This window comes from Cebus imitator, unplaced genomic scaffold (assembly GCF_001604975.1).
Source record: "Cebus imitator isolate Cc_AM_T3 unplaced genomic scaffold, Cebus_imitator-1.0 Scaffold0, whole genome shotgun sequence".
NCBI classification, from domain to species: Eukaryota; Metazoa; Chordata; class Mammalia; order Primates; family Cebidae; genus Cebus; species Cebus imitator.
In genome coordinates, this window is record NW_016107315.1 from 5,462,377 (window position 1) to 5,475,970 (window position 13,594).

General features: G+C 56.2%; 1 protein-coding gene across 2 annotated transcripts; it reads left to right on the forward strand.

The window, feature by feature from the left end:
- The first annotated feature begins 1,219 nt into the window (after window positions 1-1,219).
- On the forward strand, window positions 1,220-13,165 carry NCKIPSD (NCK interacting protein with SH3 domain). Of its 2 annotated transcripts, none has more exons than XM_017510898.1 (13): window positions 1,220-1,511; window positions 4,079-4,188; window positions 4,535-4,739; window positions 4,932-5,022; window positions 5,287-5,780; window positions 6,840-7,010; window positions 7,184-7,270; window positions 7,357-7,495; window positions 7,612-7,692; window positions 7,883-8,011; window positions 8,097-8,189; window positions 8,330-8,502; window positions 12,264-13,165. In XM_017510898.1, the coding sequence occupies exons 1-13, from the start codon at window positions 1,341-1,343 to the stop codon at window positions 12,465-12,467; spliced, it is 2,148 nt and encodes a 715-aa protein (XP_017366387.1). In that variant the 5' UTR covers window positions 1,220-1,340; the 3' UTR covers window positions 12,468-13,165. The 2 variants fall into 2 exon arrangements, with proteins under 2 accessions (XP_017366387.1, XP_017366472.1); XM_017510983.2 differs by having other exon boundaries at window positions 1,245-1,511; window positions 4,052-4,188.
- The last annotated feature ends 429 nt before the right edge of the window (window positions 13,166-13,594 follow it).

Below are 13,594 nucleotides of genomic sequence, written 5' to 3' on the forward strand. Positions count from 1 at the left end.
GGAGGACTGCTTGAGTCCAGGAATTTGAGACTAGCCAGAGCAACATAGCAATACCTTGTCTCTACTTAAAAAAAAAAAAAAAATTAGCTGAGTGTGGTGGTGCATGCCTGTAGTCCCAGCTACTTAGGAGGCTTCAGCCTGGAAGATCAAGGCTGCAGTAAGCTTGATCATCCCACTGTACTTCAGCCTGAACGACAGAGCAAGACCCTGTCTCAAAAAATAAATACAGATAAAAGTAGAAAACCTGCACACACTGGCCTGGTCATATCCACGACCCTGCTTCTTGTGGAGTGGGCTCAGGCTTCCTGTGGAGTGTAGCTTAGTCATTCTCAGCCACCATCTCTCCAGGACCCTGAAGGCCTCTTCCCTGACCAGGATTTCAAATACCTGGAGGTCTGGGCTGACTGGAAAGCTGAGAGGATCAAACAGGTTTTTGAGGCCGCATGGTACCCCACTCCCTCTTCCAGCCCTCCTGTATGCTCTCAGAAAGAGGCATCAGAAATCTTAAATCCTATAAAGGCAATAAAGCACAGCAAGATGATAGCTATTGATAGGGATGGGAGTTTGACGGACAAATACTATAGGAGACAGAAGGGAAGAGTGTCCCAGGTAGAGGGAACAAAATATGCAAAGACCCAATATAGAGAAAACCAGCCATGGCTGAAGAGAGAGGAGGAGGAGGGGTGGGGAGCAAAGATGGGAGGGCTTTAGACAAGGAATAGCCCCGCCTGGTTTCTTCTGTTTTTATAGCCCTCTTTTCCTCACCCTTGCTCCCCACTGGCCACCACCGGCACTCGGTGAATAGAGGTGGTGAGGCCTAGACATACAGAGGAGAGCTGGGCCCCACGGGGGCTTCCAAGTGTCGGATCAGCAAGATCGTCTTTTCGAAGTCGCCGTCCTTGCAGTTAGTAGATGGGACCCACTCCGCCAGGGCGGCGGGAGCGGAGCGCGCTTTCACCGGGAGGTAGGACGGGACGCAGCGCTAGGACTTGAGCGAGGAAAGGGAGCCGAGGGCTGAACGGATGAAGCCAAGGCCAGTGAGAGGAATGAGGGTGCGGGGTCCGGGGATGAGGGGCCTGGAGTCCTGGAGTCGGGAGGGACCAGAGGCGGCAGCGAGCTCTGGAGCCCCGCCCCGCCGCACCTCTCATGGCCGCGCGGGGGCGCTGCGCTCCGGCGCGTGGAACGTTACAGCCCGGGGCGGGGCTTTGGCGAGCGGGCGCGCGCGCGCATGCTTGGTGTGTCACGGGGCGGGGCGAGCGCGGCGCGGCGCGGAGCTTCGGGCCTGGCGTTGTGGCTCCGCAGCGCTTACCACCTTTCCTGCACCTGACCGGCCCAGCCCCATGTACCGCGCGCTGTACGCGTTCCGCTCGGCGGAGCCCAACGCGCTGGCGTTCGCCGCGGGCGAGACCTTCCTGGTCCTGGAGCGAAGCAGCGCGCACTGGTGGCTGGCAGCGCGGGCGCGCAGTGGTGAGACGGGCTACGTGCCACCAGCCTACCTGCGCCGCCTGCAGGTGAGTGCGCCCCTCCCCGCCCGGCCTCCGCGCCCTTAGGGCAGGACCCCTTCACAGCCCCGCGGAACCGACCCAGGAACCCCACCCTCTCCGGGACCCGAGGCCAGGACCTCTATCAGACAGGCAGTTTGAGAACCTGACCCTCGGACCCACGAGGGCTGAGACCCCAAGAGTCAGCGTCACCCACAAAAGACCAGGCCCTTGACAGCCCAACTCCCGATCGACCAAAAGCCTAACTCTGGGACTGAGACTCCTCGGTACCCTAGACCCAACAATGTCAAATCCGCCAAGTGAATGGCGACCCTGAGATTCCATCCCCACCGAATTCTGGCCAATTATTCAAATCCCTGAGACCCCAGATCCTTAATATGATCCTTCTGCGGATTCCTAGGACCCCACACCCACCCTCCCTCCCTCCTTCCTTCCCCCTTCCCCTTTTCCCTCCCCCCTCCCCCCGTTGAAGCCACCACTGAGACCTGGGCCACCTTGGACACCACCTGTTTCCCCAGCCATCCTGCAGGTCCTCAACCCCCCAACTTGGACACTGGAACCATAGACACCTCCATCCTCTATGTGACACCCAAGCTTTGGTACTTTAGTGTCTTTCACTAGCCTGTGCTCAGCCACCCTCTAGGCTCTTCTTAAGTCTCTCCTAACCTTATTTGAACCAAGGACCCAGGCCTCTGCTGACAGGGCACACTGCTCCCTCCACTCCCCAGCCCTGACTTCTCAAACATTCTTCCTTTGAAAGTGAGGGGGCTCCATCCCTTCTTTTCCCCAGCCTAGAGTGGAGACTGCTCCCATTGTGTTGAAATGAGTTCTTATAGCTTCCCCTGGTCTGCCCGTGGCCCCATTTCCTTCCAGTGGAAGCTGCAGTCCCAGTTCCTGTTTCCCTAAGAGCAGCCCTGCTGCGGGGGTTGGGGTGCAGTGTCTCCAGCTGGTCTATTCTGACCAGAGGGGGAAGAAGGGCCCAGAGCTGCCTGGCCTGTGCCAGACACCCCCGCCCCGTCCTAGTCCCGATCCTTTAGGAAACAGCCTGTCCCAGCCCAGTTCAGGACAGAAATAACAGGATAAATTTAGAAGTGTCATCTGGTCTTACCAGGGAGGATGGGCCCTGGGCCCTAGGGGCTTCCTCATAGACCCTTGGTGTGATCCCATCTAGGAGTGCCTGGGGTGAGAGTGAGGGCCGTGGATACCGTGGTTGCTGTGTGTCAGACCCATCCTTTTTGGGAATGGGGTTTCATTGATGGCCTCTGAGGAAAGCCCTGTCTCTTCCCCTACTGGGCATAGAAGTCAAGGGTCTATAAGTCCCCTGCTTCCAGCCAGGACCAGTGGGGCAAAGTGTTTATGGAGGGCAGAGAGGCTACCATCTTCTCTGTCACCGTTTCTTAGTTTCTTTCTGCGTGTCTCTTTCTGTCTCATTGCTGTGACTCTCTGTGCCTCTCTGCCGGTGTCGTTCCGACTCCACCTGTGTGTATTTTCATTTCTTCCTCCGACGCTCCCCCACACTGTGGCTCTGGCTCTCAGTTTCTTTCTGCATTGTTTCCCTCTGTCTGCTTCTCCATTCCTCTCTGAGCTCCTCTCTTTCTCCATGCCTTTCTTACTGTGTGTATGTGTCTTTCTTTTTCTGTCCCCCCATCTGTCTTCTCTACCTGCACTCTGGCACACCTCATACCACTTGGAGGGCTTTGCTGACCTCCATGCCCACCTGTCTGTCCCCATCGGGGAAGCTTCTCAGCTTCTCAAACTGATGGTGGAGTGAGTTCATCTCAGCTCTGGGGCTCCTGTATAGCCTGATGACCATGTGTGCCAGGGTCAGGGGAGGGCTGGGGGTAGCTGGTCCCCCACACCCCCCATCACAAATAGGCCGGGTAGACTGGACCCCTGGGTTGTTGGGGATGGCAATACAGAACCTGGAGCAGGGCCTAGGCCCCTCTCTCATGTTCATCCTTTGCCACAAACACAGAACTGCTTCCTAGGGAAGGTCTGGAAGCTTACTGAGATACCTTGTGGGGATGAGGGCCGGAGCAGGGTTGGGGAGGGTAAGTCCCTTTGACCAGCTCCCAGGGCTTACAGACGGCTCTGCAAAGACAGGGCTGTGCTGGGGTATGACCTTGGTTTTGCGAAAGAGCAGCAAGATGCAGAGTGATGTATTAAGGATTCCAGACATGGAGGCCTCCTGCTTAGCATCTCAACCTGGGCTCTGAGCCAAAATCAGGGATAGACTAGGTATGCACTCCTGGCCCCAAGCTGGGAATCTCTGGGCTTTTTTGCTTTAGACCTCTGATTTTCAGAGACATCTTAGCCAAGAGACTTGCTGCGGGGTAAAATCCTGATCGGGGCCTCCATATGTAATGTGGCTGCATGGGGGTCACCCTGTGCCTCAGCTCCCGGAGTGATGCAGTTTGAAAACCTTATTCCATATTCTGGTTCAACTTTCTGTGCTGTGTCTAGCATTCCAGGCTTTAGCTGTAGTGGTGTTCTGACCTGGGTTCTGTCTCGGTCTGGGTCTGGGCTGAGCACCTCCATTTGGCCTTCAGGTCTAACTGCTGTCCCCTGCTCCCCAGGGCCTGGAGCAGGATGTCCTCCAGGCCATTGACCGGGCCATCGAGGCTGTACACAACACAGCCATGCGGGATGGTGGCAAGTACAGCCTGGAACAGCGTGGAGTCCTCCAGTGAGTGTGGGGGGAGTGGAGAGGCACCGCCTGGTGAGCATGTGGGGTGGGGTTCTTTAGTGAGTGTCATGGGGCAGGTAGGCCTGGGGAATGTGAGGGTTGGCAGGGGTGGGGGAGGGGTGGCACCTCCCAGAGAGCATGATGGGGTCAGGTCCTTCAGTGAGCACCAGGGATGTGCAGAGCACAGGACTGAGGATAGTATGGGGCAGTGCAGGCTGGGGTGGAGCATGGAGGAGATAGGGGTGTCTGAGGGGCCTGGGCTATGGGGTCCCAGCATCCCACAGGAGGCATATAAGGACTTTGCGCTGTGAGATGCAACCACCATAGTCCCCCGTCCCTCCATCAGGAAGCTGATCCACCACCGGAAAGAGACCCTGTCACGCAGAGGCCCTTCAGCCTCCAGTGTTGCAGTTATGACCCCATCGACCAGTGACCACCACTTGGATGCTGCTGCAGCCAGGCAGCCCAATGGGGTGTGTCGAGCCGGGTTCGAGCGGCAGCGCAGCCTGCCCAGTTCTGAGCATCTTGGGACAGATGGAGGCCTCTACCAGGTGTGTGGTGAGGGCATCCTGTAGAAGGGAGTTGGGTGGGGCTTAAGGCTTCATCCAGAGGCTCAAGGGGTCCACTCAGGAGTGGTGCACCCCAGTGCCATAGTCCTGCCTATGCCCAGGGCTCCAGGCCCAAGCCTGGCTGCCGCCCTGGATGTCAGTCTGTCCTTCCAGATCCTACTTCCATCTTCCCAGATCCCACCACAGCCTCGCCGAGCAGCACCCACCACACCGCCCCCACCAGTGAAGCGCCGAGACCGAGAGGCCCTGATGGCCTCTGGGAGTGGTAAGAAGGCAGGGTTCGGGGAATTAGAGTAGAGGCACCCTGTGCTTGGAGTGGTTGTTCTGCCCATGTCAGGGAGATGGAGGCTGTAAGCTTGGGAAGAAGACAGGACTCCCATGTTGGGGCAATTAGGAGCTCTGGGATTTGTGGGGAAACAGTACCTAGCAGAGAAACTAGGCCCTGTGTTAGGAGACAGGGGCTCTGGGCAAGGAAGGGTGTGGTTTTCCAGGGGGCTGCCCCGGCACAGCTTCTACTCACTGCTCACAGGTGGCCACAACACCACGCCCTCCGGGGGTAACTGTGTGTCCAGCGGCTCCTCAGTCAGCAGCACCTCCCTGGACACGCTCTATACCAGCTCCGGCCCATCTGAGCCGGGCTCCAGCTGCTCACCCACACCCCCACCTGTACCCCGCCGAAGCACCCACACCACCGTGTCCCAAGCCCAGCCCCCTCCCTCCAGGGCCTCAGCTCCTGAAACCCCTGCAGAAGAAGAAGTGGCAGCTGGTACAACCTCAGCCCCTGATGACCTGGAAGCCCTGGGTACACTGAACCTGGGGACCACAGAGGAGAAGGCAGAAGCTGAGGCGGCTGTGCCCAGGACCATTGGGGCTGAGCTGATGGAGCTTGTGCGGAGAAACACTGGCCTGAGCCATGAATTGTGCCGGGTGGCCATCGGCGTCATAGTGGGTCACATCCAGGCCTCCGTGCCAGCCAGCTCACCTGTCATGGAGCAGGTCCTCCTCTCACTTGTAGAGGGCAAGGTGAGGGTGGGCGGTACAGCAGGGCCACCCTGCTACCCACCCTGTTCCCACCCTCATACACTTGTCCAGCCCATACATTACAGGTATTTCTCAAGCTCTGGCTCGGAGCTCTTACTGTGCTAGGCACTGGGGACATTGAGCTGATTTCTGAAGCAGAAAGGAAGGACAAGCATTCCAGGCAGATGCGCAGCCTGGACAAGGGCCACAAGGCAGGAGTGAGCTTGGCTCGTGGGAGGAAGTGGAACAAGGCCCGCAGGGCTGGAACACAGGGAGTGAGGAAGTGGGTGCTGTGGGAGGAGGTGAGACCTGGGTCAGGTGACAGATGAGACCAGATGTGGGTGGCCAAGAGTTCTGTCTGGCTGCAGGGAAGGAATGGACACAGGGCATGGGTGAGGGTAGTGCCTTGCTGACCTTGGCAGTGAGAGATTGAGTGCTGGGAGAGCTGTGATTGTGACGGAGTCCTAGGAGCTGACTTGGATGAGAGGGAGTGAGGTGTGTGGGCATCATGGGATGGTTGGGATCCTTGGTACTCACAAGCAGGACAGGACAGTGAGCCCAGCATATATGATTGGGGTCAGATAGACCAAGGGTCCCTCTTTAGGGCCCCATGGTTCCTCTTACAGTTCTGGTTTGGGTGTTGGGGAGTCGGCCAATGGGCTTACCTGTGCCGGGCACAACAGCCAGTGCCTGGTCAGCAGGGTTCAAGGAAAATGTGGGAAGTTGGTAGATGACAGGCCTGTACCACTTTGTGTGGAATGGGAGAGTGAGTTCTCAGAGTCACATTTGGCAGTGACAGAGTTCATGGCCCTCCTGGTCGGTGGTGTTTATCCAGGTCTGGGATGGGAGCTGTGCTGTTGAAATCACCCCCTCCCCCACAGATGAGTCTCCTGTTGAGTCCTGTCCTGGGAGGTCATCAAGACTGGAGTTGAGCCAGTGTGGGCCAGGACGGACTTGAGTTCACAGAGTATAGGTCCGCAGGTGGACTCTCCAGGCCTTGGGGGCTTCCCGGAGATGGTGAGGGCAGAGAGTATGCTGAGTCATGCCTCGCCCTCCCCCTAGGACCTCAGCACGGCCCTGCCCTCAGGGCAGGTCTGCCATGACCAGCAGAGACTGGAGGTGATCTTTGCAGACCTGGCTCGGCGGAAGGACGACGCCCAGCAGCGCAGTTGGGCACTTTATGAGGATGAGGGTGTCATCCGCTGCTACCTGGAGGAGCTGCTGCATATTCTGGTGAGGGCGGGGGCCCACACACATACCCCACATGGGGAACAGTGACCCCCGCCCTGCAGCATCCCTCTACAGTGCCTGGGGGTCTTCCCTACACATATGTGCTCAGCCCTCTCTTGCATGGCTACACAGCCCCACTCATGCTGGCTGACACTCTCACTTCCTCTTTTCTGTAGACCGATGCAGACCCTGAAGTTTGCAAGAAAATGTGCAAGAGAAACGAGTTCGAGTCTGTCCTGGCCTTGGTGGCCTATTACCAAATGGTATGTGAAGGACGAGGGGAGGGGGCTTGGAGAGACCTAGGTAGTGGGGGAGTTCCAGGCACTGAGCACACAGGGTTCCCTGCTAGGAGCACCGAGCATCACTGCGGCTGCTGCTCCTCAAGTGCTTCGGTGCCATGTGCAGCCTGGACGCAGCCATCATCTCCACGCTTGTGTCATCTGTGCTGCCTGTGGAGCTGGCGAGGGACATGCAGACAGACACACAGGGTGAGGCTGGAGGGCGGGTGGGAGGGAACTTCCTGCCATCTAGAGGGGGTTCCTGCCACCTGCTGGGGTTTCCTGCCATCTCTGGGGACTCTTGACTGCCTGCCTTTCCCCCCCAGACCACCAGAAACTCTGTTACTCTGCCCTCATCCTGGCCATGGTCTTCTCCATGGGAGAGGCAGTACCCTACGCACACTATGGTAAGAATGCAGTCACCAACCAGCTGATCACAGGTCCTGAGCCAGGGCCCATGGTCTGAGGGCCTGGGACCTGCTAGCTACACAGCCTAGCAGGGATAGGATATCCCCAAGGCTCACAGAAAGCCAAGAAGGGTGGGTGGTGGGTTTGGGGGAGAATGGGGCTGCAGACTTCTGTGCCCCCCTCTCCCAGAGCACCTGGGCACGCCTTTCGCCCAGTTCCTATTGAGCATCGTCGAGGACGGCCTGCCCATGGACACCACGGAGCAGCTGCCGGATCTCTGTGTGAACCTGCTTCTGGCTCTCAATCTGCACTTGCCAGGTGGGGCAGGGCCTGGCCAGGCGGTGGCTGAGCACATGGGGGCTCTCAGGCTCGGCACCCTGTCTATACCCATGTCCTTCCTTAGCCCCTGACCAGAATGTCATCATGGCTGCCCTGAGCAAACACACCAATGTCAAGATCTTCTCCGAGAAGCTGTTGTTGCTCCTGAACAGAGGGGGTGAGGGCCCGGGAATCTGCGTGGGTACCAGTTCGATGCCCTGTGACTCCATGACCCCTGCAATGACTCCTATAACCCCCTGGGGTGACTCTGGGACTCCCACAAGGACCACCCTGACTCCTGTGACTCCTGCCTCCTAGATGACCCTGTGCGTATCTTCAAACATGAGCCACAGCCGCCACACTCTGTCCTCAAGTTCCTTCAGGATGTGTTTGGCAGCCCGGCAACAGCTGCCATCTTCTACCACACAGACATGATGGCTCTCATTGACATCACTGTGAGGCACATCGCGGACCTGTCACCAGGAGACAAGGTACTTGGAGGTGGCTGCAGCAGGGAGGGTCACTCTGTGGAAACTGAAACAGAATGGCAGGGAGCATGACATTGAGTGGAGATGAGGGGGCAAGGCCACTGCTGGAGCCAGGTAAGTGTAGGTGGCCACTCAAAAACCACAGCAGGTGCACCAAGAGCCAGAAGAGCCAGCCATGAGTGATCTGGAGGTACGGCGGCTGCGGGAGGCTGGAGAGGAGGGAGGGGTGGGAGATGAGGCATGGAGGATGGAGGCTACACAGCCTTAGAGGCTGCTGCAGGAGGTTGTGATCTTCTCAGGAATGGGAAATGTGATGTGACTAACATCCCACATGGAATCTGAACTGTGTGCCAGCAGAGTGAAAGCCAGCCAGGGAGGAACAGCCGCAGTGGTCCAGGTGGCATGGATGGGGTGGGGATGGGCCTGGCAGTGGCGCGAAGAGGCCAGGTGTGGAGTGCTTAGTAAGTGGGTCTGGCAGGGCTTGCTGCTTGATACATCTTGAGCAGCTAGATGGATGAAGTGCTGATGATTGAAGCTGGGGAGGCTGTGAGAACTTTTTGGGGGAAAATAGAGAGTTGTGTTTTGAATGTGTCAAGATTGAGGAGATGCCTGCTAGACACCCAGGTACCAAGGGCATCAGGGAGGCAGTGGGGAATGAGCTGGGACTAGAGAGACATTTTGGAGTTGTCTGTGATGATGGGAAGCCTGTGACAATGTGATTTTCTCAGAAATGAGATAGATGGGCAGGTCAGTGGGAAGCTCGGGCTGCAGCCCTGGGCACAGCTGGAACAACTAGGGAGAAACCCAGGAAGAGAACCAAAAAAGCAGGAGCCCAAAGCCACATGTTTAGAGGAGGAAGATCAGCCCTCTCTACACCGTTAGCAGCTTGAGCAAGATGGGCTGAGAATTGGCCATTGGATTCACCACACAGAGATCAGTGATGACTGATAAACAATGCCAGTGGGGTGCAAGGAGGAGAGTCTGAATAGAAAGTTTGAAAGAACTTGAAGTTATTGGGGAGTCTGAGGGGAGAGTTGGAAGCAGTAAATGGAGACAACTCTTGTGAATTTTCTGTGAAGGGGAAGAGAAAAATGGGAGGGAGGTCACTGGAGGGAGATGACATGGGGATAGGGAGAGTGTTTCATTTTGTTGTTGTTGTTTTTTGAGTTGGAGTCTCCCAGGCTGGAGTGCAATGGCGCGATCCTGGCTCACTGCAACCTCTGCCTCCCAGGTCCAATGATCTCCTGCCTCAGCCTCCTGAGTTGCTGGGATTACAGGCACACACCACCACGCCCAGCTAATTTTTATATTTTAATGGAGACGGGGTTTCGTCACGTTGGCCAGGCTGGTCTCGAACTCCTGACCTCATGCAATCCACCTGCCTCAGCCTCCCAAAGTGCTGGGATTACAGGCGTGAGCTACCATGCCTGGCAAGGAAGAATGTTTTGAAGACAGGGGATGTTGGCCAGGTGCGGCAGCTCACATCTGTAATCCCAGCACTTTGGGAGGCTGAAGCGGGAGGATCACTTGAGTCCCTGAGTTGAAGATCAGCCTGGGCAACGTGGTTGGTGAGACCTCTGTGTAGCCTGATGGACCACAATAAAAAATAAATCGGGGCCGGGCATGGTGGCTCATGTCTAATCCTAGCACCTTGGGAGGCCAAGGCAGGCGGATCACGAGGTCAGGAGATCGAGACCATCCTGGCCAACATAGTGAAACCCCGTCTCTAATAAAATACAAAAATTAGCTGGGTGTGGTGGCGTGCGCCTGTAGTCCCAGCTACTCAGGAGGCTGAGGCAGGAGAATTGCTTGAACCCAGGAGGTGGAGGCTGCAGTGAGCCGAGATCACTCCACTGCACTCCAGCCTGGTGCCTCGCACCTGGAGACACAGCGAGACTCTGTCTCAAAATAAAAGAAAATAAAATTAGCTCGGCATGGTGATATGCACCTGTAATTCCAGCTACTTTGGAGGCTGAAGTGAGAAGATTACATGAGCCCAGGAGGTTAAGGCTGCAGTGAGCCATGATTGTGCCATTGCACTCTGGCCTGGGCAACAAAGCAAGACCTTGTCTCAAAAAAAAAAAAAAAAAAGGTAGGGATGGTGGTGCATGCTCTGGCCAGAGGGAATGATCCAGCAAGCACAGAGAGATGGATGATGTGTTGGAAATGGTGGGCCACCACAGGAGTCAAGTGAATGGGGCAGCAGGGGAGAGTCCTGGTCCATGCCTACGTGAACAGGAGCTAGGGCCGCTCATTCTGGTAGGGACAGGTGAGATGTGGGTACTGAGGAGAAAGACGGCTTTATGCAAGATTACTTCTGTTTTCTCTACGAAGCACAAGGCCAGCTGACTAGGTAGTTTAGGTTTGGAAGACAGACGGCGTGGGTATTATTGCTACTCTAAGGGAGAGTAGCACAGCAGAGAAAAGCAGTGGGAGGCCCAGGCAGTGCTGCGTGTCCATTCAAGGTTCGTGGTGGTGAATGACATTCAGTCCTGCACATGGCTCTGCATTTGTCTACAGCTTAGACACTGGCGTTTGATGTGCAGGCACCTCCGTATGAAACCCAGGTCTGGGACTTAGCAAGGTGTGCTGCCTAAAGGAGGTTTTGGTAGTACTCCTCTAATGAAAGGTAAAAAAAGAAATGAGGAATGTTGAGGGAAGCAGACAAAGTGCTAGGTCAGGTCAGTGGATTGGAGGGGTCTCTGTGAGAACAAGCTGTCAAGTCATAAGGGCTGGCAGGGCATGGTGGCTCACGCCTGTAATCCCAGCACTTTGGGAGGTCAAGGTGGGCAGATCACTTGAGGTCTGAAGTTTGAGATCTGCCTGGCCAACATGGCAAAACCCCATCTTTACTAAAAAAGAAATACAAAATGTAGTTGGGCATGGTGGCGCATGCCTGTAATCCCAGATACTTGGGAGGCTGAGGCAGGAGAATCACTTGAACCCGGGAGGCGGAGGTTGCAGTGAGCCAAGATCATGCCACTGCACTCCAGCCTGGGTGATAGCACGAGACCCTGTCTCAAAAAAAAAAAAAAATTATAAGGGCTGTTGGAACTGGTTCAGCTAGAGGTGCTGGGAATATGGGTTGGAGAAGAGGCTGTTGGAGATGGATTCGGGGCATATGTAGGAGGTATGATGGCCAGGTCTTGGACATGGCTTGGATATGAGGTATGTGGGAGACAGGAAGCAAAGAGGATACCATGTTTCAGGCCTGTGCTTTTGGATCGACAACAGTGTTCTTTCTGAAGGTAAGAACTTGAGAAAATCTTCAGCTCTGGGAGGATGGGAAAGATCATGAGTTTGATGGTGGATATATGGATTTGGGTCTCTGAGATGTGCAGATGATAAGTGGGCAGTTGGATATTCCTGTCTGGAGCTCACAGGGTAGTTCTAGGTGAGAGGTATGTGAGTGGGTCACAATTTGAAGCTGTGAATGTGCATGAGATCTCTCGGCAAGGGAAGAAAGGATGAGCAGCAGGGGGCCGCTGACTGGCTGACAGAGGCACCTTGGAGGACCAGCTTTAAAGGATGGGCAGGACTTCTCTGGGCAGCCCACATACTTGGGACTGTCTGTGGTTGGGATGATTCAACTCAGAAACTACTGAAGACCAATTCTGTGCCAGATACATTCTGGGTGCTAGGGATGCAGCCCTGATGTTCAGGTCCACAGTCCTGGGGTCTGTGGGGCAGTGGGGCCTTGCCCTTGTCCAGTGGAGGTCACAGTACCTCCCTGGGGTCCCTGAGCTGGCCTGCTCTTCCCACAGCTGCGCATGGAGTACCTCTCCCTGATGCATGCCGTAGTCCGCACCACGCCCTACCTGCAGCACCGCCACCGGCTGCCCGACCTGCAGGCCATACTGCGACGCATCCTGAATGAGGAGGAGACCTCACCCCAGTGCCAGATGGACCGTATGATTGTCCAAGAGATGTGCAAGGAATTCCCGGTGCTGGGGGAGGCTCCCAGCTAGCACCTTGCTGTCCTCCCTTCCCTGCAGCTCCAGTCAGGGTACGGGGGACTCAGGGGCTTGGCCCTAAGAATGTTTTGCACTGACAGTGGGAGGGGATAGGTGGCAGAAGGAACCTGAACAGGGCCCCCCACCTGAAGTAGAGCTTATGAGAGGGGTCAAGTGTCGGATTGGGGACCACGATCTGGGAGCTGTTCTGGGGAAGGGGGAATATGCAGGCTAAAGCCCCTCTATACCCTGGTAGGCTTCCTGTTCAGCATGCCCCCCTCTTCAGCCCACACGCACGTGTACACTCAGAGTCCCGCTGCTGCTCCAGGCTGGGCCAGACCCCGCCCCACCCCGCCTGGTCTGTATCCTGGGCCTCAGCAAGCCATGCCCCTGGGGTGAGGGGAGGCATCTCCCACCAGTTCTATTCTTTGCCTTAGCTTTGCAGTGAGTGCTGCTCATGTGCTCCCCTCCACCCCCACATGGGGGTTGCTGCCCTTCACTCCTACCCCCAGAGGCCTTGGCCAAGCTGCTGCTTTGAAAGCGGGATCTTGGAGACAGGCCATCTATCCTAGAGCCTCATGGAACAGGATGATGGCACTGAGAAAGCCAATGACTGAATCTCTTTTCTCTGTAAAAATGTAGACTGAAAAGCCATGTGTATTTTCCTATGTGCTGCAGCTCTCCTTTGGAAATAAATCACAGGCATCTGGAAACAGGCTTCCCTGTATGATCTTGGGAGACAGTGGGAGAGGATGGGCAGAAGTACTGGGGCCTCAGGACCCCATCACTACTGGTTACACTGACTTCTCCAGCCTGAGGAGGTGATGGACCCTGGCAGACCTGGCCTTCAAGGCCCTTTGAGCCCTGTTCCAGCCTCTCTTCCCTGAGCTCCCACTTCTCCTGAGCCCCAGTCACGGCCAAGTGCCCCCCAGCAGCCCACTTGCAGGTGACCTCTAGGCTTTACTTACATCTTTCTCTCTCTCTCTCTTTTTAGTTTTTGAGACAGGGTCCCACTCTGTTACTCAGGCTCACTGTAGCCTCGACCTCCCAAGGCTCAAGTGATCCTCCTGCCTCAGCCTCCCGAGTAGCTGAAACAACAGTAGCCACCATGCGCAGCTAATTTTTAAATTTTTTTTGGTAGA

Coding starts and splice junctions, on each gene's coding strand:
- NCKIPSD (XM_017510898.1), top strand. CDS start 1,341: ATGTACCGCGCGCTGTACGCGTTCCGCTCGGCGGAGCCCAACGCGCTG. Junction 7,496..7,611: donor CATGCAGACAGACACACAGG/GTGAGGCTGGAG, acceptor TTTCCCCCCCAG/ACCACCAGAAACTCTGTTAC. Junction 8,190..8,329: donor GTTGCTCCTGAACAGAGGGG/GTGAGGGCCCGG, acceptor CCTGCCTCCTAG/ATGACCCTGTGCGTATCTTC.